The 24,945-nt window shown below is 46.5% G+C and overlaps 1 protein-coding gene across 4 annotated transcripts in view; it reads right to left on the bottom strand.

Annotated features, from left to right (window-relative positions):
• The window catches only part of itpr2 (inositol 1,4,5-trisphosphate receptor, type 2), an 82,119-nt gene extending 63,234 nt beyond the window's left edge, over nucleotides 1-18,885 (bottom strand). For all 4 annotated transcript variants that reach the window (XM_084477044.1, XM_084477046.1, XM_084477047.1 and 1 more), the window contains exons 1-12: nucleotides 18,570-18,885; nucleotides 13,573-13,643; nucleotides 12,525-12,643; nucleotides 12,347-12,433; nucleotides 11,004-11,162; nucleotides 9,276-9,374; nucleotides 6,930-7,013; nucleotides 5,937-6,083; nucleotides 4,770-4,865; nucleotides 3,467-3,511; nucleotides 1,680-1,831; nucleotides 1,137-1,236 (exon numbers count right to left, since the gene is read on the bottom strand). In XM_084477044.1, coding sequence (XP_084333170.1) covers nucleotides 1,137-1,236; nucleotides 1,680-1,831; nucleotides 3,467-3,511; nucleotides 4,770-4,865; nucleotides 5,937-6,083; nucleotides 6,930-7,013; nucleotides 9,276-9,374; nucleotides 11,004-11,162; nucleotides 12,347-12,433; nucleotides 12,525-12,643; nucleotides 13,573-13,643; nucleotides 18,570-18,661 — 1,251 coding nt within the window. In that variant the 5' untranslated portion in view covers nucleotides 18,662-18,885. The remainder of the gene's footprint in view (nucleotides 1-1,136; nucleotides 1,237-1,679; nucleotides 1,832-3,466; nucleotides 3,512-4,769; nucleotides 4,866-5,936; nucleotides 6,084-6,929; nucleotides 7,014-9,275; nucleotides 9,375-11,003; nucleotides 11,163-12,346; nucleotides 12,434-12,524; nucleotides 12,644-13,572; nucleotides 13,644-18,569) is intronic.
• Nucleotides 18,886-24,945: the final 6,060 nt, after the last annotated feature.

Genomic DNA, 24,945 nt, shown 5'->3' with positions numbered 1-24,945 from the left:
TTGGTGTTGTGTTGGTGTAGTGTAGTGTAGTGTAGTGTTGTGTTGTGTTGGTGTAGTGTAGTGTAGTGTAGTGTTGGTGTAATGTAGTGTAGTGTAGTGTAGTGTTGGTGTAGTGTAGTGTAGGTGTTGTGTTGGTGTTGTGTAGTGTTGTGTAGTGTAGTGTAGTGTTGGTGTAGTGTAGTGTTGGTGTAGTGTAGTGTAGTGTAGTGTAGGTGTTGTGTTGGTGTTGTGTAGTGTAGTGTTGGTGTAGTGTAGTGTTGGTGTAGTGTAGTGTAGTGTTGGTGTAGTGTAGTGTTGGTGTAGTGTAGTGTAGTGTTGGTGTAATGTAGTGTAGTGTAGTGTAGTGTTGGTGTAGTGTAGTGTAGGTGTTGGTGTTGTGTAGTGTTGTGTAGTGTAGTGTTGGTGTAGTGTAGTGTTGGTGTAGTGTAGTGTTGGTGTAATGCAGTGTAGTGTAGTGTTGGTGTAATGTAGTGTAGTGTAGTGTTGTGTAGTGTTGGTGTAGTGTAGGTGTAATATAGTGTAGTGTAGTGTAGTGTAGTGTAGTGTTGGTGTAGTGTAGTGTAGTGTAGTGTAGTGTAGTGTAGTGTTGGTGTAGTGTAGTGTAGTGTAGTGTAGTGTAGTGTAGTGTAATGTAGTGTAGTGTAGTGTAGTGTAGTGTTGGTGTAGTGTAGTGTAGTGTAGTGTTGGTGTAGTGTAGTGTAGTGTAGTGTTGGTGTAGTGTAGGTGTAATGTAGTGTAGTGTAGTGTAGTGTAGTGTAGTGTAGTGTTGGTGTAGTGTAGTGTAGTGTAGTGTAGTGTTGTGTAGTGTTGGTGTAGTGTAGGTGTAATGTAGTGTAGTGTAGTGTAGTGTAGTGTTGGTGTAGTGTAGTGTAGTGTAGTGTAGTGTAGTGTAGTGTTGGTGTAGTGTAGTGTAGTGTAGTGTAGTGTTGGTGTAGTGTAGTGTTGTGTTGGTGTTGTGTTGGTGTAGTGTAGTGTTGGTGTAGTGTAGTGTAGTGTAGTGTTGGTGTAGTGTAGGTGTAGTGTAGTGTAGTGTAGTGTTGTGTTGGTGTAGTGTAGTGTTGTGTAGTGTAGTGTAGTGTTGGTGTAGTGTTGTGTAGTGTTGTGTAGTGTTGTGTAGTGTTGTGCGTGCGGCTGACCTTGAGCATGACGGGCCGCTCCTCCTCGGTGTCGATGGGGTAGCTGGTGCTGGTCACCCAGGTGTTGGTGCACAGATGTCTCAGACGCACATACGAGTTCCTGCATCACAGCAGACCAGTGATCGACCGATACATCGGCCGGACCATATTATCGGCCGATATTTGCGTTTTTTACGTGCGCTTTTTATCGGTATCGTCCGATTATTATTATTTTTTTGCAGATTTACTTATTTTTAAGATTTTTTCCTGGCATGATTTACAGACAGTTCAATAAATGTGTTACGCACACAACAGACCCACACACAACAGACACACACACAACAGACCCACACGTGTTACACACAACAGACCCACATGCGTTACACACAACAGACCCACACGCGTTACGTACACACAGCGTCACTCTGACAGACACACAAACATTCTGACTTTCACTTATTCAAATATTGGAAAAAATATCAACATTAGATATTACCACCCGCCCTGCTAGTGTGAGTGCGTGCGTGCGTGCGTGCGTGCGTGCGTGCGTGCGTGCGTGCGTACCTGGGCACCAGGCAGTCGGCCCTCTGCAGCGTTGTGGCGTCCAGCTCAAACAGCGAGGCGATGTCGTTCCCGTGCGGCACAGAGACGAGCACCAAGGCGATCTTGTCGGCGGCCTGGCGCCGCCTCTTGGAGAACAGCGTCTCGGTGGCGCTCTGCTCCGCCGGCGGGAGCCGCGTGGAGGGAAAGACCACGGCATTTAGCGCAGATATTAAATCACATCAGACCTGCTTCTTAAAACATTTCAGCTTCATTTTTATTCCATATTAATAAGTTGATTAATTAATGAATGGTATTATGCTTTTTACATATGCCACACATACACACACACACGTTAACTTGAGGAGTGTATACAGCCTGTCCTCCTGCAGGAGGGGTGCTGACGTGGGCCGCTGGAGGACAACAGATACTAGTGGTGGGGCTTCAGTTCTCCCCGAGCGCTCCGCATTCACCGAGGTCCCCCACACACCGGCATCACCTCTCCTCCACACTCCTCGAAACCCTCCTTCCTCTCCCTTCCTCCTCCCTCCTCCTCTCCCTTCTCCTCCCTCTCCCCTCCTCCTCCTTCTCCCTCTCCCCTCCTCCTCCCTCTCCCTTTCCCCTCCTCCTCCTCCTCCTCCTCCTCCCTCTCCCCTCCTCCCTCTCCCCTCCTCCCTCTCCTCCTTCTCCCCTCCTCCTCCTCCTCCTCCTCTGCCCTCCTCCTCCTCCTCCTCCCTCTCCCCTCCTCCCTCTCCCCTCCTCCTCCTCCTCCTCCTCCTCTGCCCTCCTCCTCCTCCTCTGCCCTCCTCCTCCTCCTCCTCCTCCTCCCCTCCACCTCCCTCTCCTCCTTCTCCCCTCCTCCTCCCTCTCCCCTCCTCCTCCTCCTCCCTCTCCCCTCCTCCTCCTCCTCCTCCTCCTCTTCCTCCTCCTCCCCCCTCTCCTCCTCCTCCTCCTCCTCCCCCCTCTCCCCTACTCCCCCCTCCTCCGCCCCCGGCTGGGTAGCGGCGGGCTGAAGGAGGAGAATCAGACAGCACGTCTCCCTCAGAGGGCAGCAGCCACAGACGTTATGTAAGCCCCTAGTGTGTCTGAGCTGCTGCATGTGCATGCAGGAGCATGGGGAGGGTCTGAGAGGAGCTTTAGAGTGTGTGTGTGTGTGTGTGTGTGTGTGTGTGTGTGTGTGTGTGTGTGTGTGTGTGTGTGTGTGTGTGTGTGTGTGTGTGTGTGTGTGTTACAGTGGCAGAATACAAATGAGGAAGGCAGCTAGGAGCTGGGAGAGTCTGGATATGGATTCAGGGTTCAGCCAGTTTGGCAGACGGTGTGTGCTTTTGTGTGTGCCTCTGTGTGTGTTCCTGTGTGCGTGTGTATGTGTGATCCTTTGTGCGTTGGTGTGTTCCTCTGTGTGTGTTCCTGTGTGTGTGTGTGTGCTTTTGTGCTTATGTTCCTGTGTGTGTGTGTGTGTGTTCCTGTGGCTTCCTCTGTGTGTGTGTGTGTGTGTGTGTGTGTGTGTGTGTGTGTGTGTGTGTGTGTGTGTGTGTGTGTGTGTGTGTGTGTGTGTGTGTGTGAGGATTGCATAACTACAGAACAAGGAGGCCTGAAGTTTGACCTGAAAGTGTAGAAAGAGTGAGGCTGAGTAGGGCTGCCGCTGCTCCCCAGTCTGACGGCCGCCAGCACGTTGTGTCACACTACCAGCTCAGAGCAGGCCTGCTTCCACCTTAGTCCTAACATGACATAGAGCCGCTGGAGGGCACTGCCGCCTTCAGACCAGAGGTGACCCTTAAGTCCAGGATGTGAAGGTTCTTGTGGTGACTCACCTCCCCCTTGGTCTCCGCAGGTTCATCTTTGAAGTCGGGGTTCACCTGTATGGACAACGCAGCAGAGGACTCGTTAAAGGGTGCCGTGCTTTGCAGTTAGTGCTTTACATTAAAAGATATTAATTGCCCTAAGCTTGCAGCTTGATATTACTACTTGGTGTTCTCTGCTTGAACACTGCGGTAGTGGAAACAATTAATAATGGAAACAATGTGTTCACCACTGAACCTCTGGTCGTGCTGATCTGGAAGGTAGGGCAGTAGGTGAAGCAGGGTATTTTCTTATAGATAGATATAGCTGTGTGCACCCACAAGCCGATGGTTTAATTCCCTTGACATATCATGCCAAATTGACAGACATTAACAGACACATGCTGTGGTCGTGGCGATGCGGCAGAAGGAGGCCTTCATCTCTGACAACCCTACGGGAGGACGGGCGGAGACAGTGGGTCAGAAGCGTTAATGCTAGACTGTCTTCAGCAGCCTGACGTCCCTGCAGCCCGGTTAACATCTGAACCCATGGAAACACAACTCAGAAATGAATGGTGCTCCAAAAAGATGTGAATACTGCCACCTACTGCAACCACTATTACTTTATTATATGTCGTACATAATCGTTAACAAAGTAATCAATGCTATTTAAATGCGGTTACTAAAATCAGTGTGGAGCTCGGTCTGGGCAGAGGGTCACTGCGGCGGAGAAATTAAGCTTCTTGGATGCGTATAACGCTGTAGTGTGTGTGTGTGTGTGTGTGTGTGTGTGTGTGTGTGTGTGTGTGTGTGTGTGTGTGTGTGTGTGTGTGTGTGTATGTGTGTATGTGTGTATGTGTGTATGTGTGCGTGTGCGCGTGTGTGCGTGCGTGCGTGCGTGCGTGCGTGTGCGTGCGTGGCTCATTCTGGATAGCCATTGATTTGTTGAGTTCCACTTGGCTTTATTTGCTCTTTGAAATAAAAAAAAGTATTTAATTAAAACAATAAAAAGATCTACAAAACGAAACTGAATATTTGTTTTAAAAAACCTCATCAGATCAATGTCAGGATTAAAATAACACCACATATTTAGGACTAACTCATAGAACTATACGTGTTTCTCATGTGTAAACACCAGCCGCCACTCCTCAGACCATAAACACAAACACACAAGAAGGTTCTGTGGACTACACACACACACACACACACACACACACACACACACACACACACACACACACACACACACACACACACACACACACACACACACACACACACACACACACACACACACATATATAGAAACACACACATATACTCAAACACTCATTACCTCAGCAGCGAGGTAGTTCCCTGTTGCCAAGTGTTTGAAACGGAAGAGGCTGTTCCACTGTCCGGCTCCTCCACGGCACGGGTCATAATGCACCACCTGTAGGAACAGAGCGATAATGAACAGAGCGATAATGCACCACCTGTAGGAACAGAGCGATAATGAACAGAGCGATAATGCACCACCTGTAGGAACAGAGCGCAGAGCGCCACCTGTAGGAACAGAGCGATAATGAACAGAGTGATAATGCACCACCTGTAGGAGGAACAGATCGATAATGAACAGAGTGATAATGCACCACCTGTAGGAGGAACAGATTGATAATGAACAGAGCAATAACGCACCACCTGTAGGAGGAACAGATCGATAATGAACAGAGCGATAATGCACCACCTGTAGGAACAGATCGATAATGAACAGAGTGATAATGCACCACCTGTAGGAGGAACAGATCGATAATGAACAGAGTGATAATGCACCACCTGTAGGAGGAACAGATCGATAATGAACAGAGTGATAATGCACCACCTGTAGGAGGAACAGATCGATAATGAACAGAGTGATAATGCACCACCTGTAGGAACAGAGCGATAATGAACAGAGCGATAACGCACCACCTGTAGGAGGAACAGATCGATAATGAACAGAGGGATAATGCACCACCTGTAGGAGGAACAGAGCGATAATGCACCACCTGTAGGAGGAACAGAGTGATAATACACTACCTGTAGGGAGCGACAGTGATAATGAACAGAGCGATAATGCACTACCTTATGGGACAGAGTGATAATTAACTACCTTATGGGAGGAACAGGGTGATAATGAAATACATGGGTCCTAATGCACACTGCCGATTTCTGTTCCGTATTTGTGAGCCATTCATACAGTGAAATGTACAGGAATGTCTAGGCATTTTTACACTGCCAAGACGCCTGGCAATTTCACTGTCTTGCCTGTGTAAAACCGAGGGGTAAAATCCCCGTCGTCACAGAGAGTAGACCTCTTTAGAATCATTTGCATACTACCAATGTTTATATTTTTTTATGATTCAAGAGACTTGCATGCAAGAATGAGTATACATCTGAGGGTAGGCTACAAACGCCATTAACTATTTACAAGTTCAAAAAGGCCTTTATTTCGCTGCCCACTTGTTGGTGTAGTGTTGGTTACCTCTATCTCCCAGAGGGCTTTGGAGCTGGTGGCGGAGGTGGCTGACTGGCGTAGCGTGGTGCGTAGAAACACGTGCTGCTTCTTCTTGTACTCGTCTCCCGTGAGGAACTTCTCCTGCTCTGCGTGGAACAGCCTCACCACGTCTCCCTGAGAGCACAGCACCACTCATCATGTGTTCAACGCCTGCTCTGATGTGTGATTATGGAGCAGCAGCCGTTTAGAGCACACTTTACTGAGTGGGACCATAGTGGGGAGGAGATGTAGACATAGTGGTGGCCTTCGGAAAGCACTGGGATAAAATATATTTACTGGAACTGCACAATCACAGAATGGTCATAAAAAAGATACAAATAACCCAACGTTATGTCTCTGAATCCTATGGCTACTTTGCATTCTCTTAAGTTGTTGCCTTAGGTTGTGCAGCACTAGAAAGTATTTGAAGTGTATGCTTTGATTGTCCTCAGCCTCTCTTTAGTCTCAGCATAAAATAGCTTTATGATTCACTTTAAATGGGGGAAATCACACTTTTTCCACTTTTTCCCTTTGCTTTAGACTGTTATAAGACGTATGTTTACATGATTTACTTCTGCTTCGCTAGAGAAATCTAAGTCCGAGCCAGAGGGAGTATTTGCACCCACCTAGAACGCCCCTCAATAATTGCGTGAAACAGCTTGTTTGCACTAAAACTTTACTTCTGTAATTGTGACGTCAGACTGCAGAGGGCGTTCGACCAATGGCAACAAAGTGGGCGTGCTGACCAATCACAGCAGACTGGGCTACTCGGGAGCGGGGCATTAAAGCGACATGATACAAGACAGGAAGACGCTGAAATTGGTTTTGCAGAAATGAACAGTGTGAGAATAATAAGGGGTATTTTTAACATACAGGCATGATGTAACCCTATTCTAGTAGTACCCCCAAGTGCAATTATTAAAAAAAACATGATATGGGCTCTTTAATGACATGACGATGGCGGGACGCAGCGCCACGTACCCCCTTCAGCACGTCCTCTCTGTAGTCGCTGAACTTCATGAACAAGGCCACTTTCCAGCTGGTGTTGCAGTTGACGGCATTAACCTAGGATACAGAGAGGACACAATGGAGAGAAGACGGGGATTATTATGGGCTGGATCTTGGATTCTCAACTGGTGGGTCGTGACCCTTAGTGGGTCAGAAGTAGTGATTGGCCGATATATCGGCCGATATTTGCGTTTTTTACGTGTATCGTATTGGCCGAATTTTTCTTCCATTATTTTTTCCCGCCATGATTCACAGACAGATCAATAAATGTTACTTTTTTTAAATTGAGACTTACTAACTAACATTTGTTTTCATCATTGTGTCATTTTTATGACATAAATTGAGGGAGTAAAAGCAGTATCGGCTCCAAATATCGGCTCAAGAAAATCAGTATTGGCGTATCGGCTAAGGCTGACGGAAGAAAATGGGTCTGGGTCCTAAAGAACCCATGTGGGTGGATCCCTCGTCAGAAGGGCCCAGAGTGTGGGTCAGACCAGAGGCCAAGCCTCAATTCAAATCGAGGTTTCAATGCTTACGGTTTCACTGAGCTGAGCACCTACTGGTGCAGCTTTTTGTTTGCGTGATGTTTTTAACAGGACAGGAAGGCATCGTTGATTTATGCAATATTGGTAAAATAATATATCGATTTTTGGGCTGGGACTAAGTGACTTATGACACACGGGGTCCCGAGACCAGTTGAGAACCAGTGGGCTACAGGAGGAGCAGAATCTGGTCGTATACAAGACAAAAACATATGGGTTACGAGTTATGTTGTGAAAATGAATTTTGATTGGAATAATGATAAATGATGAGGAAAATAAGCCATTAACAATATAAAAACAATGAGGTTGTCATGACAGTGAAAGATTAGACAACTATTTAAGTCTGACGCCAAAGTAGGGCTGCACGATTATGGCCAAAATGATTATCACGATTGTTTTGATCAATATTGATATCACGATTATTCATTTGATTGACATATTTTTCTGAACGGTCACATAAACATAACAGTGCTTTAACATCCGTGATCCATTGTGCTACACAATACAGATTTTACAATGTTTAAATTGTAAAAGATTTGTTAAACTTGTAAATAAAGTGTTTATTTATGTGACCTCCTAGAAGCAAAAGAAAAAATATTTCACTTTATTCATTATACCCATATGAAGAGATGAGTTTAAATAAATCTCTTGATTTTGACTTCAATAAAATCGTGCCCAAAATAAAGGATTACCAAAATAAATATACCATCACAGAATGCAGCAGAATCAGAACAATTCAATGCAGGACTATGCTTCACATTACTGATGGTGTTTGTTGGACACCTATCTTTTCGGTGTGTCTTTGTGACCTGGATGGATCCGGTGTGGCGCTGTACAGGCGCGCTTTTATGGACGTCTGAGTTGACGTGGGACAACTTGCGTTAGCAGCCGATGCAACACTTTGAGCCTTCATGCATTCGCCTCACTCTATTTCATGTTTTCAGGTGGCTGAATAAAGTTGCTGTGTTGCCTTGCGGCGCTGACACAACTCTACGCCACTCTGCATATTGTTTGTTGCTGGTTAATATCGCTTGCCCTAAATCCAAAATATTTCCTGATAACAGACGATGATCCGCGACGAGGGACGAGCTCTTCCACTTCTGCTGTCAGACATTTTAATTTTGCTCCTTTTCTTTCAAAGTATTAAGCCTTGTCCAGACCGCCTCCAGTAGACTTGGTTTCAGGCGTCGCGCTGCGGTGCACTGGACTCACGCAGACAAATAAAGGAGCGCTTGGTTTGCTTTGCAGCGGGGCCAGAGCGTATACAGCGTGGGCGGGGCACGCTTATTTTTTCTTTTCTTTTTTTTTGCGGAGCATGCATTATTTAATAAAAAGAATTTAGGGGGGCGAGCACGCATTTTAAATATCACGCGATCACGTACATTTTATCGCGGGAAGCCAATATCGTCATCGTGATAACAATTTAATATATTGTGCAGCCCTACGCCAAAGCTTATGTGGAAGATGTTGATCTGAATAGATCTGTTTAGTCACTAGCTAAGGCCACATGAGGTAACATGGTGACGAGCCTATGGCCCGTGATGAAAGCCCTGCTGTAGGCCGACGTTACCAAGTGGGTGACGCCAGCTTCACCCATGAGCTCTATGGGAACAATTATTGCCTATCGCCAAGGAGAACCAAACGAAAACTTTAAAATACCGCAACATTTTATATAAGCATCTTATTAGTATCATTTTAATACATTATATGTTTTCCAACCCTGTCTTTGTAGACAATGCTGAGTCAGGTGTTTTGTGTTCAGTCGGTGGAGGCCTACCTCCTTGTAGCCTGTGTTGTCCAGCAGCTCGATGTTGCTGGCGTGGAGGGGCTGTCCTGCGTTAACGGGCATCAGCACCACCTTGTCTCCAACCACCACCTGTCCTCAAAGCACAGAACCTTTTACACCCATGGAAAGGAACCGGACAGCATTGCTAAAACTTTAAACTCACGACAATGTGCCCATGCAAGGAGATCTATCTACCTTATGCATACTACCAACAACACAACAAACTGTATCTCTCAGAGCATCTCTCAGTGCCTTGGTGTGAGGACCTGTTGGGCACCCCGAGGTGTTCCAACAGGTCAGTTCATACAACGTGAGTCAACGCCGAGCCAGGACCAGCCAGTGGTGTTGCTGCGTCGCAGCTACTGCCACCTTCTGTCCACCAATCGGAATTCTCTCTCGTCCAATCATATCTCATCCATGCAGCCACAAACAAGCATAGCGCAGCTCTAAGTGTTGAGCCAATCCATTCCACACTGTAGTAAACGTGTTGAACACGTAGCTAGAAGGAATTACAGTCAAGGGTTCTCAACAACTGCATGCAATAAACCATGCTGTCAAAATTCTATTGTCTATGTCAGAGAAAACACAAAAACCACATGCACGAACAAGAGCAATACCTTCGTTAAAAGGAAGCTAAAGCAAAAGAGAAGGACAAAAATCACAGATGTTAATAGGACAGGAAAAACTCAACTAAACTGTGCTGTAATGCAATAACCTAAACACTTTATGTCCATCGGTGGGGGAGGGGATTACATTGGTTCCAGGTGAAAGGTTATTTCTTGTAGGACACTTTCAGACGGCAAAGTATTTGATTTAATGGTCATAGGAAGACACACAGGCCACGTTTACCAAGCAGCTTCAGGGAGACAGTGGGGGAACAGGGAGATTACACATTGTGTCCGCAGACTCACAGGTCAGCCTCTAAAGCCTCGACTAGAGGAACTAGAGGGTTGAAACAATGAGAGTGTTTAAAAAGGCAGAAGCGATCTAAAGTCTTTAGGGTGTTTATAACCGGGTGGTGACATGCAGTCATGTGTGCTTGTAAACACTGTTGTACCAACATGTCTTTGTTAGCCTGAACCAGACCAAGCTCCTGTTGATTTGCTCTGCAGATAAGGTCTGGCTCCCCTCCCATACAAAAACATGACTCCAATCACAACCTTTATCTAATAGGAGGCGGGATGCAAACAATGACGTGCCGTAGAGGCATTCCAACAACAACAACAACAACAACAAAGATGGCTGCCGAACAGTCGGTATAGTTTCACCAAAAGAAGACCAAACAGCCGCACTTGTGTTGAGAAGAAAGACGTATTTTTTTCGTGGCTCAGTGCTGCGCCACCCGTTCCCTTGCTCTGATTGGTCGTAGGCCTATCCAATGGCGTCCAGAGGCATTGTGGTCTGCGCCCCCTTGGTGCCGCCCCTTGGTGATCTAAAGCCCGCTGAGCGGTTCAGACTGACTGCAGTCTGTGCTCCGTCTGCGATGCTATGCTACATCGTTGTTGTCCAGGGTTGAAGATATGTCTCCAGAAATCCTTTACTTCACTAGTATGTTGACTGAGCCACATTCACTAAAACATAATCCAATCATTGAATAGATGTGTCATTATCATTATGTGTCCAACCTTCACGGCCCCAGAATGAGCCGTGCCCCGAGCCCGTCCACACTAGTGTAGGTCCCTCCCAGTGGTGGTTTCCCCTGGGACCCCCGGTACCTACGTTGTCGCCCTCGCTGCGGAGCTTCCAGAAGGGCTGGATGTAGAACCAGGAGCCCTCGTTGCCCGCCGGGTCCAGGGACACCCGCATGGCGTTCTTCTCCAGCAGCGCCGGGAGACGCTTGTTCACCGTCAGGTACTTGTTGGACTTGATGTGCAGCAGCTGAAAAACACCAGAGTTACCTTACAATACCAGTTACAATACCAGGGACCTTACAAAACCAGTTCAGTTCTCCTTTATTGTCCCTTTGAGGGGGAAATTCTTCCTCTGCTTTTGCTTCCAATACCAGGGACCAGTTTACATCCAATACCAGGGACCAGTTCACTTCCAATACCAGGGACCAGTTCACTTTCAATACCAGGGACCAGTTCACATCCAATACCAGGGACCAGTTCACATCCAATACCAGGGACCAGTTCACTTCCAATACCAGGGACCAGTTCACTTCCAATACCAGGGACCAGTTCACTTCCAATACCAGGGACCAGTTCACTTCCAATACCAGGGACCAGCTCACTTTAAATATCAGGGACCAGTTCACTTCCAATACCAGGGACCAGTTCACTTTAAATATCAGGGACCAGTTCACTTCCAATACCAGGGACCAGTTCACTTTAAATACCAGGGACCAGTTCACTTTAAATACCAGGGACCAGTTCACTTTAAATACCAGGGACCAGTTCACTTTAAACAGTCCAAGGTTGGTTGTTTTTTCAAGGTTTTATTTATCCAAGAGATAAATGTATAATGTCTTATAAAAGGGTTTTATCAACACTGTACACACGAACATCATACCATCAACTGCTTTGTGGTGTAAGGATGGACCTGATAACACTCTTTAACACGTCAGAGTCAGACCTTCATCAGATGTCACTAGCTACTGACCAGTATTAGTTACCAGTATAATCGTATTATCACTGTGCATTGAGGTCCTTCCATTCAAACTATTGACATACAAGTCATCCTTCCTACAAAAGCCTTGTGTGTCAATGTGATATAATAATAAAGCTGATAAACCACCTATTTGTTAATATACCTGCTGTATGATATGACTGGCTTTCATAGGGAATATTCTTGGATATCAATAACATACATACACTCTGGTCGATTTAATATCAATATTATGATGGTGTCTTGCCGTGTGATTGAAATGTTTACATCTCTGTCATGTATTCTGCCGACTGAAGACAGCCTACTGTACTGTTACTCTATACATTAGAAGGTATACATTGTTTAAAGGCAGGTACATCTAGGTGTCAAGCTTTGGCTTGGAGAGACACAACCTTGGTCAACACAAAAGGATAAGAAGTTTTGGAGACTGACGTGTTTGAGATAATAGTAAGTACCTGAACAACGCTGCTGTATTTAACCACTTCCCCCAGGAGCTTCTTGTTCTCCGAATCGTTCTGCTTCTGCTCCAGCTCTGCTGCATGCTGGGTAATGGAACAAAAAAACATTTTTCAAAATAACATTGAAGGACACTTCTTGTATTAGAGGTGTAATCCTATCAGAGCGGTGTGACACCTGTAGCTTCTTGAAGAGCTCTCCCTGTGTGTTGGTGTTCCCTTGCTTCCCCTGCTTGGCCTTCCAGAACTGCTTCTGGGCCGAGTACCTGTTCATGGGACACACCTTGAACAGGCAGTCTGGGGAGAGAGGGCCGGGTGTCATTGGCTGAGTCCCCAGAGCCACACAGGGCTTCACATGACTCAATCATAAAGGAAAAGCAACAAAGAAGTATGTTACGGTAACAAGCAACCACCCATATTCTACCTGAGAAATGAATCAATCATTTATTAATTACATCTTTGTTATAGTGTATAGAGTTGTTTTCTTTGGTTTAAAACGTCTTATATGTTCGTCAACATAATAATCATATAACATATGAAAGTTCCTCTCTGCTGAAAGCAGGCGAGTCTTTTTTGTGGGGCTGAAGTGCCTGGCATTACACCATCAGCGCCACCAGTTAAAAGTGACAAAATGCCATCCATTATGATGTTCACGATCACGTAAGAATCATTACCACGTTTAAAGGAACAAACAAGAAGAGTTTTGGATTCTGGAGTCCAGTGGACATGGAGGCTAGGAGCCTAGGAGGACATACATGAAAGAGTTCCTAGAAGGACTAGAAGGTTACACTGATGAAAGGAACCTCACTTTGGTAGAACATAGGTCACCTATGGTGGAGTGTGTATTAGAGCTGGGCGATTCATCGATTTTTAATCGTAATTCGAATTTATGGTTTAAGACGATTTTTTTTAAAGAGTAAAATATCAATATGGCAGCATGCGCTGAAGAAAGTGAGTGTGTAGAGTTTGCCTAAAGTCTGTGGCAACCAAATGTCGCTTTTGTTAATCATTGTTATTCTTCAAATAAAATTCAAACTAAAAAATATATATATATTTAATATATATACATTTATAGAAAAAAAAAAGATTCAAATCGTTAATCGGGTTTGGTTTTTAAAAAACCTGAGATTTTATTTGCAGGCCAAAGGGCCCAGCCCTAGCATGTACACACTGCTTCCACTGGAGTGTGTATAAATGATTTGACTATGGGCTGCACACACACACACCTCTGAATTTCTTGGGTGGGTTGGCCAGGTCTCCGGCCTCTGGTTGGACCACACAGCGGTCGTCCACCAACCTGGAGAGAAACACACACACACACACACACACACACACACACACACACACACACACACACACACACACACACACACACACACACACACACACACACACACACACACACTTGAAAGGGATACGGTGAAACTGGGTAAGTTCTGTTGAACATGAATAATAATAAATAAATGTCTCTGAAGTGGAGACTTGGCTGACAACCATCAAAACAATATTCTTTAAAATCTAAAATATAAATATCAATAATGACAAAACTAAGGCCAGTGATGTACACCACCAGACATGGTACAAAACATTGTCCCCATCCCTAACACATAAAGGGCCCTTAAACAGTAGGCCTGGAGGCCCTGGGACCCCATCCATAACACATAAAGGGCCCTTAAACAGTAGGCCTGGAGGCCCTGGGGCCCCATCCCTAACACATAAAGGGCCCTTAAACAGTAGGCCTGGAGCCCCTGGGGCCCCATCCCTAACACATAAAGGGCCCTTAAACAGTAGGCCTGGAGCCCCTGGGGCCCCATCCCTAACACATAAAGGGCCCTTAGACCAACAGTAGACCTGGAGGCCCTGGGGCCCCATCCCTAACACATAAAGGGCCCTTAAACAGTAGGCCTGGAGGCCCCATCCCTAACACATAAAGGGCCCTTAGACCAACAGTAGGCCTGGAGGCCCTGGGGAGGTGGTCTCTGGGGGGGTGGTCTCTGGAGGCCCTGGGGAGGTGGTCTCTGGGGAGGTGGTCTCTGGGGAGGTGGTCTCTGGGGAGGTGGTCTCTGGAGGCCCTGGGGAGGTGGTCTCTGGAGGCCCTGGGGAGGTGGTCTCTGGAGGCCCTGGGGAGGTGGTCTCTGGGGAGGTGGTCTCTGGGGAGGTGGTCTCTGGGGAGGTGGTCTCTGGAGGCCCTGGGGAGGTGGTCTCTGGGGAGGTGGTCTCTGGGGAGGTGGTCTCTGGGGAGGTGGTCTCTGGAGGCCCTGGGGAGGTGGTCTCTGGGGGGGTGGTCTCTGGGGAGGTGGTCTCTGGGGGGGGTGGACTCTGGGGAGGTGGTCTCTGGGGGGGTGGTCTCTGGGGGGGTGGTCTCTGGGGGGGTGGTCTCTGGGGGGGTGGTCTCTGGGGAGGTGGTCTCTGGGGGGGTGGTCTCTGGGGGGGTGGTCTCTGGGGAGGTGGTCTCTGGGGAGGTGGAGGAGATCAAAGCCTTGAGGTTAAGCAGACACCCAGGATCGTCTTTCTTTGCTGCAGTCTTCACTTTTTGAAATGCATATATAATAACAAACGCCACCGTAGCTCCACCTAACATGACTCCCTCAGCAGTGAGTTCATTTCAAGATTTCCCCGCCTTTTTCTCCATGCACTAAATTATTTCTGAAATGAGACGACACCAATAAAGCCTGGGTTGATGGAGCTGTGGGGGGACTGCTTTGTGTTCCTCAAACATTCCATCATCTGGTTCACAACCATAGTGACAGCTGTAGTTGGGAATGTTTAAAGAGTGCAGCGGTTGTTCAGTTTAAAGGCCAGCGGTGAAGCTGATGTAGCAGTGAGCATTAGAAGGGGTTAGTCTCTGAGTGGGCCGTGGTGCCGAGACGGGAAGCCTCGTCACTACAGGAAGACATGGGCGCTCCTGTGTGTACATGATAACTACTCACTGGCGTCTGCTTGATAAGGTTTCCACCACGCAGGCCTTTTGGACTGTCCACCACAAGACCAGCAACTGTTACTAAGACAAGCTTCAGGGAGCCAGAGATACTCTCAAGGTACACTTCTACTGTACGCTTAATGCTAGGATGGATGTGATCCAGCTATGTAAAGACGTAAACCTTAATGGTCTGTGCCGACTGAAAGCCTCATGGTGACCGTTCGGAAGCAGTGGAGGCCCGTGTATCGAACAGGTCTCATAGCTGTGTAGTACTAGAGTATGCTTTGCACATGCCTCCCGAAACCACCAAAACAAACAACTAAAACAGTAGAAGATGGGATGCATATTATGGTTTCGTTAGCTGTTCTTGCTAGTACTTTGGTATTAAACGTCTCAATCTCTCAGTCGTGTTTTTCATGAACAAAAACCACAAAGGTACTTTCACAGAGACAAGATTAACTCTTTACTACGTGTCAATTGGTCAGCTGTGTCACAAAGAAACCATTACACCCAGTGTTGGAGCACAGCAGTGGGACATGCATAGGCCATTCTTTTCATTAGGCAAAAAACAAGGAGGTGACTCATCACACAATTTCCCCAATTCATACACAGCTGGAAGGCGCCAGAATGCTTCTGGCCTCCCCGTGTGCCATGACGCACTCAGGACCTGAGGCCGCCGCCCCCCAGGGGCTGAGGAGCCTATCAGTCAGCAGTCTAGGACCCAATAGGAAGTACCGCTGAGTGTGAAACTCCTAAACAGGAAGGCAAACCGGAAAGGCAGGTAGAAGTCATTTGAGCTCATAAATAATTAACCACACAGTCTCACAGCCCAGCGGGAGAAAAAAAAGAAGAGAAAAGAAGAGAAATTAGCTTGGTTTGTTTTCACCTGACAACCAGCACACCTCAAACAGAACCGAGTTAAACATAAACTAACAGCAGGTCATGACCCAGCACAACAACGTGAGGAGGTTCACTATAGATATGAGGCATTAATGGATCAAAACCAATCCTAGTTGTGTGAAGCTTGACTTCCTTTCATGTTTGGAGGATGTCAGGCAATCAGGGCAGTTCAATATTACGATATATATTTGTGGACGAGAGAAAAATGTCTATGAATAGGTATTTCCCTCTATTCTCCCAAGCACCATTAAATCAGGGCAGTATTTTACGTCATTCTGACTGCTTTACGTTCTGCACATGCTTGACGAATACAGAAACATAAAGGGGGATCAGGCTTTGGCCCTGTCCCAATCTGCCCCCTTCCCCTACATCTGAGCCCTAACCCTAGATTTTGCTTGTTCCCACGAAGGGGTAGGGTGTCCCAATACTTAGAGCAACTTGGAGTAAGGGGGAGTGCCTATTTTCCCTTAAAATCATCCCTTGAACGATAGCCAGCTCGGTAGCTGACTTGCGGCTAAGGGCACTCAAAGCAAGTGTTCTTGTTAAGGGGAGGGAAATGGGACTGGACCTCAGTCTAACCCCGCGGTGTGTGGGTACACACACACAACCACAGTGCTAACGGAGCACCAGAACGTGGTGGGGGGTCACGCCCCTCCTCCCTGGTGCTCATAGTGTTGAGCTCCAGCTGATCAGTGGCTTCCCTTACACTTTAACCACCGGCCTGTGGACCAGAAAATACTGTATTGGCCTCACTGTTAAATATTTGTCAAATTTGAAAAAGAGTGGATACTTTATTGTTTCATTATGTGTGAACGTTTCATCTCTATGTAGTTGATAGGATTATTATATATATATTATATTAGGTAGTCAGGAGGCGTGTTATTCATTTGGATAGACATTATTTCCATAGAATTGTAAACCCATCATTCCCCATTCGCATATCCACATTATTATATCAAAAACAAACACATTATATAATATCTGCATATCTCGACCGTACATGTATAAGGAGAGTGTTTGTTCCCTTACAAAAAGCAAACCTGAAGTGTTCAAGTGTTCTGCACAGCTGAAGACGTGCAGATTTGACATTATCTTAAGCAAACATGGGCTTTGTGTAGTGTGTGTGCAGCCGAGGTTGCAGTACACTGTGCTGGTAGAAGCATAAGAAGGGTAGTATGTTGACTAAGAAGGGTAGTATTACGAGTGCTACATACTATCTGTTCTCTGCCAGGGTTGGTGAGCCCTTGTAGGCTGTAAACACCAGTCACCCCCGATAAAGGTTCCTTTAAAGTTCTACCTATCAAACATCATCGGCTCACCAGTGGCTGATGATACGATAAGAAAGCCACATACAGAGCGGCCCGCATGCAGCGAGGTGCTACGCACTTAGCATTTTAAAACCTGTGTGGCCTCGCTGGCTTGAAAACATTGGCATCTGCCCTGTGTCGCAATCCTGTTGTACAAGTATCCACCTCAGCGGTCTGGGAGCTCATGTCTACTCATGCTACGACTACAGAAGTATGGCTGTAGAGCACACTACTGACTGGAATAGGGTTGAGCAGTTTGAATCAAAGCCAACAAGATCTCCAGCTCTCTGAAGACCAGTGGGCACCAGGGCCCTGGTTCCACCTTGGACCTGGTTCCACCTTGGACCTGGTTCCACCTGAGGCCACAGAACCGTTTTGAAGGTAGAACTGAGAAGATAGGTCACCTTGGTCATGTCTGATTAACTTAGCTTAGTTTAAAGGCTCTGATTTTGCATAAAGGGTTTAACTTAACGACATGTAATGAGCTACTTTCTCTGAGGGACCTCATATGATCAACAATAAAACAACAGATACATATTAATATCTACTATTAGCAGTCACGTGAAGTGAGTGTTTGTAATTGTATATTTAAAGTGGAACAAAAAGCAAAGGTTTTGAACAGGCTATTGATCATGACTCCTCCTGTGGGCAGCAGATGACCATTCTGCCCATTAGAAGACGAGCTGAAGAGTTATCAAACACCACTTAAGTGACTCAAAACCCAAATGATTTGCATTCCTGCGTTATTTGCATCCCAGCGTAACCGCAGAGCACTTCCTAACAGTTACCAGTGGAACTGCAGAGCACTTCCTAACAGTTATGTAGAAGGTCTTGACAGGGCCTTGCCAGAACCTGAGCAGTTCCTTTGAGCAAACTACGACAGGCCATATATCTCTTATTATAATAATATTATAGGCCTACTGGCGGGTGTATATTTATATGTATATATACACACACATACACACACACACACACACACACACACACACACAGACACACACACACACACACACACACATATACACCCGCCAGAATCGTTATATGAAATAGTCGGACGGTAAAGCAGCCCACCTCTCGGTATAGTGTTCGGACCTACCCCAGAGTGCTGATGAAGCCGTGCACCGAGCCCTCGGCGTACAGAGACACGATGTCTCCGATGTGGAGGAAGCTGGACCTGTGTTCCGACATGTTCACAGTTCATTCAAGTCTTTCCATTTAATTGGGCAGTCCAGATTTTGGTGAAGCAGCCCACGCGTTACAACGTCTCCAGTTTGGTAATCCTTCTAAAACGTCTTTAGACAGTAGAACCCGCATGCATTCATGGAGACCGGTCCTGCTCCCGGACGGCGGGTGGAGGTCCGTTTGGAGTTGGTGTAGTTTGATCAGAACGCGTTGTTTTGGACTTGTTCGACTTCGTGTTCTACTTGCAGCTCTTCCTGTATGTCGGGGGGAGGAGACTGCTTCTGTCAGGCTTCACGACACACACTAGTCAGTCAGGAAGCTTTCACTTTATTCTGCATTCAACTATTAATTTTTTGTGAATAACCTTTCTAACTTGAGCGAATTGTGTGTGTGTGTGTGTGTGTGTGTGTGTGTGTGTGTGTGTGTGTGTGTGTGTGTGTGTGTTGGGGGGGCTCTATGCGTGTGTGTGTGTGTGTGTGTGTGTGTGTGTGTGTGTGTGTGTGTGTTGGGGGGGGCTCTATGCGTGCGTGCGTGTGTGTGTGTGTGTGTGTGTGTGTGTGTGTGTGTGTGTGTGTGTGTGTGTGTGTGTGTGTGTGTGTGTGTGTGTGTGTGTTTAGCAATCTGGAGAAGAAGATGCAATGTATCCATGTATCCTTGTATAAAAATAGTTATATTAGCATAAGGCATTCTCTGTTTGGTCAAGCCTGCTTAGTCCTGCAATGCTTCCATTAATGTTTTGGATAATTTGTACCTCCCCACTTGTTACGATCCAAATAAAAGTATTAAACTGTGTGTGTGTGTGTGTGTGTGTGTGTGTGTGTGTGTGTGTGTGTGTGTGTGTTGGGGGGTGGGCTCTATGCGTGTGTGTGTGTGTGTGTGTGTGTGTGTGTGTGTGTGTGTGTGTGTGTGTGTGTGTGTGTGTGTGTGTGTGTGTGTGTGTGTGTGTTGCGGATGATTTATGAGTAAAGTAAGTTAAGTAGCGCATGACAGGATGTAGGATCTACTAAATGGGTCTAATACCCAAATATGGAAACCCCAACATGTTACTGCTGTCTGCTGCAACAGCGACCATCTCAACGCGATCTGAGAGTGGCAACGTGGAAGTTAAGGATGCTGTGATAAGTGTATCATTTTCTGTTTGATGCCATGTATAGTTATACAATTATAACTTCAAGACAATACAGGATAAAATAAATATTATGCCACCATGTTTGTCGTGTTAAGGCCATATGGCTGCATGTTGGGGTCCTTATAATGGACATGGTCTGCTTCTAAACAAACGAAGGCCTCAGAAGGAGGTCTTCTGAACTAAACATACGTGTGCATATGTGTTTGTTTAATTGATTTGCTCATAAATGGTATATTTATTGTATATAATAGCCTACAATAAAATATTCCTATGCTATTATCAATCAACTTTATTCAAGACACAGGAAGGTCCAAAAAATAAAAAAAATATAAAAATATAAAACAATACAAAACATTTGAGAAGGATGCAAATGAGGCATCAACAATTATACAAAAAAAATACAAACACATTTAAAACACATACAAGCTTCGGGTCCAATCTTTCCAGAAGCAAGATGAGAAACATCAGTTAGAGACACAATAATCGTGTTCAAAGACCCAGTCAATCTGCACATGAATCATAACATTATATGCATAACATTTCTCAGAACAGCATTAAAAGTGGGCACATTGTTTGTCACGAATATCACTGGCACTAGCCCCCCTGCGAGTTTTAAGCAAAATTCTCAGAGCATCATTATATGCCACTTGAAGTTTATTAATTTTCGCTTTACTATAATTACACCACAGGTGGGCAGTATACAGTGGAGTGCAATACGTTTTGAAGAGCGATATTTTAACATTAGTAGGCCTACACATGTAGAATTTGCGTGCCAGCATGTTTGCCTGCCCATACAGTTTACCACACTGACGCTGCACATCATCATCATCATCATCATCACAGAGCTCATCTCTTATCACATGTCCCAGATATTTAACCTTCTTTACAACACTAGTGGTTCACCTGCCAGTGAGAAAGAAGGAGAGCCAAGCTTCCTATCCTCCTTGGTTCTAGCAATCAGTACCACACTCTTCGTTGAGTTAAATTTAATATCATACATTATGCCATATTGAGAGCATATTCTAAGAAGCTGCTGCAGGCCAGCACTGGAGGGAGACAGTAGGCTACCACCAAATCATCAGCGTAAAGCATATGATTAATGAGGCTATCCCCCACCAAACAGCCAGTTCTACACTCCTTTAGCTCTTTAGATAGATGATCCATGTACAGATTGAATAGTAGCGGGGACAGAATTCAGCCCTGCCGCACTCCATTGGAGACATAGACGGCTCTATTAATCATGCTTTTTCGACTTTTCCCTTTGCTTTAGACTGTTATATGACACACGCCATGACGTATGATGACATATGACATGTTTTGTTTTACGTCTGCTAAACTACACACATCTAATGGTATGTTCGAGATGCCTCGTACAGTCCGAGCCGAGGGGAGTATCCGCCCCTCAATAAGTGTGTGAAACCGCTCGTTTGCGCTCAAGCTTTACTTCCGTATTAGTGTGACGTCAGACTATTACTAGACTAGTCGTACTAACTTAGGTGAAACATAGGTATTGGTAAAACTGGGTATCACTTTGAGTATAAGTCGCATCCACTTTTAGGGGATATGCAACAGGTAGAGAACGGGTTCCACCAGGGGCCCAAATCCCTCCACTGTTCACACTGGACCCCCAGGGCCTCGGCCGCCTGGGTGTCCTCTTCATGTGGCTGGTCCGCACTTCCAGATCGCTGTTGATGTTATGGCCCTGCATGTAGGTGCACAGGGCACTGGTAAACCCGGCGCCGCGCGGCGACAGCCCCGAGTCGCCCCCGATGCGTCCCAGGCTCAGGTGGACGGAGCGGGGCTCAGGTGGACGGAGCGGGGCTCAGGTGGAGCGGGGCTCAGGTGGACGGAGCGGGGCTCAGGTGGACGGAGCGGGGCTCAGGTGGAGCGGGGCTCCGGTGGACGGAGCGGGGCTCAGGTGGGCGGAGCGGGGCTCAGGTGGACGGGGCTCCGGTGGACGGAGCGGGGCTCAGGTGGGCGGAGCGGGGCTCAGGTGGACGGAGCGGGGCTCCGGTGGAGCGGGGCTCAGGTGGACGGAGCGGGGCTCAGGTGGGCGGAGCGGGGCTCAGGTGGGCGAAGCGGGGCTCAGGTGGGCGGAGCGGGGCTCAGGTGGGCGAAGCGGGGCTCAGGTGGACGGAGCGGGGCTCAGGTGGGCGGAGCGGGGCTCAGGTGGGCGGAGCGGGGCTCAGGTGGGCGGAGCGGGGCTCCGGTGGGCGGAGCGGGGCTCCGGTGGACGGAGCGGGGCGCGACGTGGATCATGTTCATGAGGTCGTCTCTTGGATCCCTTATGTCATATCTTCACTCACACACTCCAGCTTCTATCTCGTCTTCCACTACACATACATCTCCGACTCTCTCTTATTAGACCTATCTTTAATCATGGGTTCGTTTTCTCTGCTTCACTATCATTTGCTCTTTCAATTTCTCCAATTGTTCGACACTTTTAGGCTTATCTTTTTCATAATATTACAATATGCATTTTCAAAATTAGGCGATTCACTTCTGCTTTGACCGTTACCATTAATCACACTTTCTACCCAATTCGTTTTTCTCACCCTAACTATTTAAATCGGATGACCTAATCGTCTTTCATTCTACTTATCGTTCGTAGCCTATGGTGTTGCACACACACTGTGTACCTGACACGCCCTCCGTGTTGGGATAAACACCGAGTTTAATCCTACGCACAATGTCCTATTGTGCTACCTGTTGCTAATCACGTAAACGTTGATAAGTAAACCCCAGTTTTACCAATACGTAGCCTATGCATTTCACCTAAAAGTAAGTAGGCTACGACTGATTGAAAAAAATAAAACCTCAGTTTCACCTCTTTTTATCCTCCACACAATGTCCTGTGCTATAGCCTACCTGATGCGCATCATCTAAAAGTTTATACGAATTCTAAAAAGTAAAAAACAGTTTACGCATGCATATTACCTAAAAGTTTTCCCTATTATTATTATTATTATTAGCCTATTATTATTATTATTAATAAATATTTTACTTTTGGCCAACATCTAATCTATCTATACAATACTTCTATACAATGCGTCGATACAATACTTCCTCAATGTTTTTTCAGATTATGATCGCCTGTGATTTTCGCCGTGTTAAAAGAGAGCGGATGGCCCACTCTCCCGGAGTCCCGTACCGTGCCCCGTCGTCGCCTCCGTAACCCGCAGGGATGATCAGTCGGTCGACGTGTAGTTCGGAGGTCCGAGGAGAGCGGCGATGCCACTTCTGACACCAAGTATGTGGTGGGAATTTCACGTCAATCGTTTCTGCATAAACTGTTAAAGGATAAATATACTTATAACAATTATTCTTATAGCCTACAGGATGGGAGGACAGCTCCGCTCCCCAATAAATCCATCGTAGGCCTATTGGTTAATCAGATGGTATAAACAACAGATGAAACTCCTCATGATGTGATGGACCAATCCATATTGTTTCCTTTCAAATAAGCACTGTCTCCTATTCCTTGCACTGCCACCCTACCTGTTCCCAGTGTTCCCTATCGGTAACCTTTGACCTCGGGGTAAAGCGGTCACAAGGGGGCAGGGATCCCCTGATGCGTTCTGCTACATTGATTTGATCAGTTGTGATGTGGGGAGACGTAGCGGTGCCTTCTCAGTTGGAGCCTTGGTCCCCGACCAGCCCAACAAAGGGCCGTTAGAGAAACGCAATGGGAAAAATATTATTTTCCTAGTCTAACAGTATTAGTATAATTACTATATATATGTATGGATTTATTTATTTTTCTTCCATGGGTGCCCGTATGGATGGACGGCGTTCCACGGGCCAGAAGGAGAAGCCCAGTAGGGTGTTTGTGAACCATGCAAGGCCAGTGCATCAATATAACGCCCAGACTTAAAGGATAATCCATGACGTTATCATCTGAACCCTTGATCATCTGATTCTCCATTTTATGTTGTATTTATATAATTGTGTAAGGTATAGGATGACGATTTGTGGCAAACCAAACCAACAATCCACTGAGGTGAATTGAAGTTCAGGTAATATTAGAAAAGACCACCAGAGGGCGATCTTTCTCCAGAGGCTGAGCGGGCTCAGAACCCTGGTTAATAATATAATAATAGGCCTACTACAAGTTAAGTTAAGAATAATTCATTAAAATGTGATGAAGCACAATACGTAGCTAACCTAATACCTAAACTTAACTTCATCTAACAATACCTAACCTAACCCATACCAAAACCCTAGCCTTAAATATCTATAACCCTATTCCTTAACTTAACCATATGCATCAATGGGACTACAGGACACAGGACTACATATTTAATAATGATAATAGTAAGAATAATAATAATAGACTAATAAATGTCTGACTCCATTGGATGCTGGGGCGCGCCTCGCAGTGCGCGTGCACGTGAGCAGCAGAGAGGACTTTCGGTTCGGAGGAGGCGGTCCTCTCCCCGCAACATCACGCAGTTCACGATCCGCACGCCGTGTGAACCAGAGGCTCGTGTTTTGTGGAAGACTCGGTCCTTGTTCCTGTCGGAGTGTCCACTGAGATGTTCCTCTGAGGAGAGCAGCGCGTTGCAGGAGCAGTGCTCCTCCCCGGCTCCTCTCCAGCTCCTCTCCCCCCGGACTCCGCGACGCTCACGTTTTCCTGCAACAAGCCCCGAGCCTGGAGCCGGAGAGAGACCCGTGGTGGAAGGGAAGGAGGATCAGGCACCTGTAAGTCAACGCTTAGCTCAACGTTTGGTTTTCATGAATTCTCATTGTGAACACGAATGACTTTTAACTGCTCGTCGTCACGCTTCGAATTCCACAGGTCCTGTTCCCCCCGCTCTCTCCGACCTCAGCGCTCAACGCTTCACGGTGCGACTAAAGTTACCTTTCGCGTTGTTTTGGGGACGACTTGACCGTTTAACTGCTAACGAGTCTATTTAAGATGTTAAATGCAGATTTATGTCTTAGAATATAGATCCAAGGTCCGACCACTGATCTGAAGGTCGGGCGCATTTTACGCAGATTGTTTATTTCCCACATCCATCCGTCAATCTTTAATCGAATGACACGATATAAAGAGTTGTAAAGCCCATTTCGTTTCTCTAACTGCCATTTATTGGTTGGGTGTGAGTCCGGCCTGGTCGGGGACCAAGGCTCCAACTGAGAAGGCACCGCTACGTCTCCC

The sequence above is a fragment of the Micromesistius poutassou genome, assembly GCF_964030765.1.
Source record: "Micromesistius poutassou genome assembly, chromosome: 13".
In the NCBI taxonomy this organism is placed as follows: Eukaryota; Metazoa; Chordata; class Actinopteri; order Gadiformes; family Gadidae; genus Micromesistius; species Micromesistius poutassou.
The sequence above is the reverse complement of the archived record's forward strand: the minus strand, read 5'-3'. Positions and strand labels throughout refer to the sequence as shown.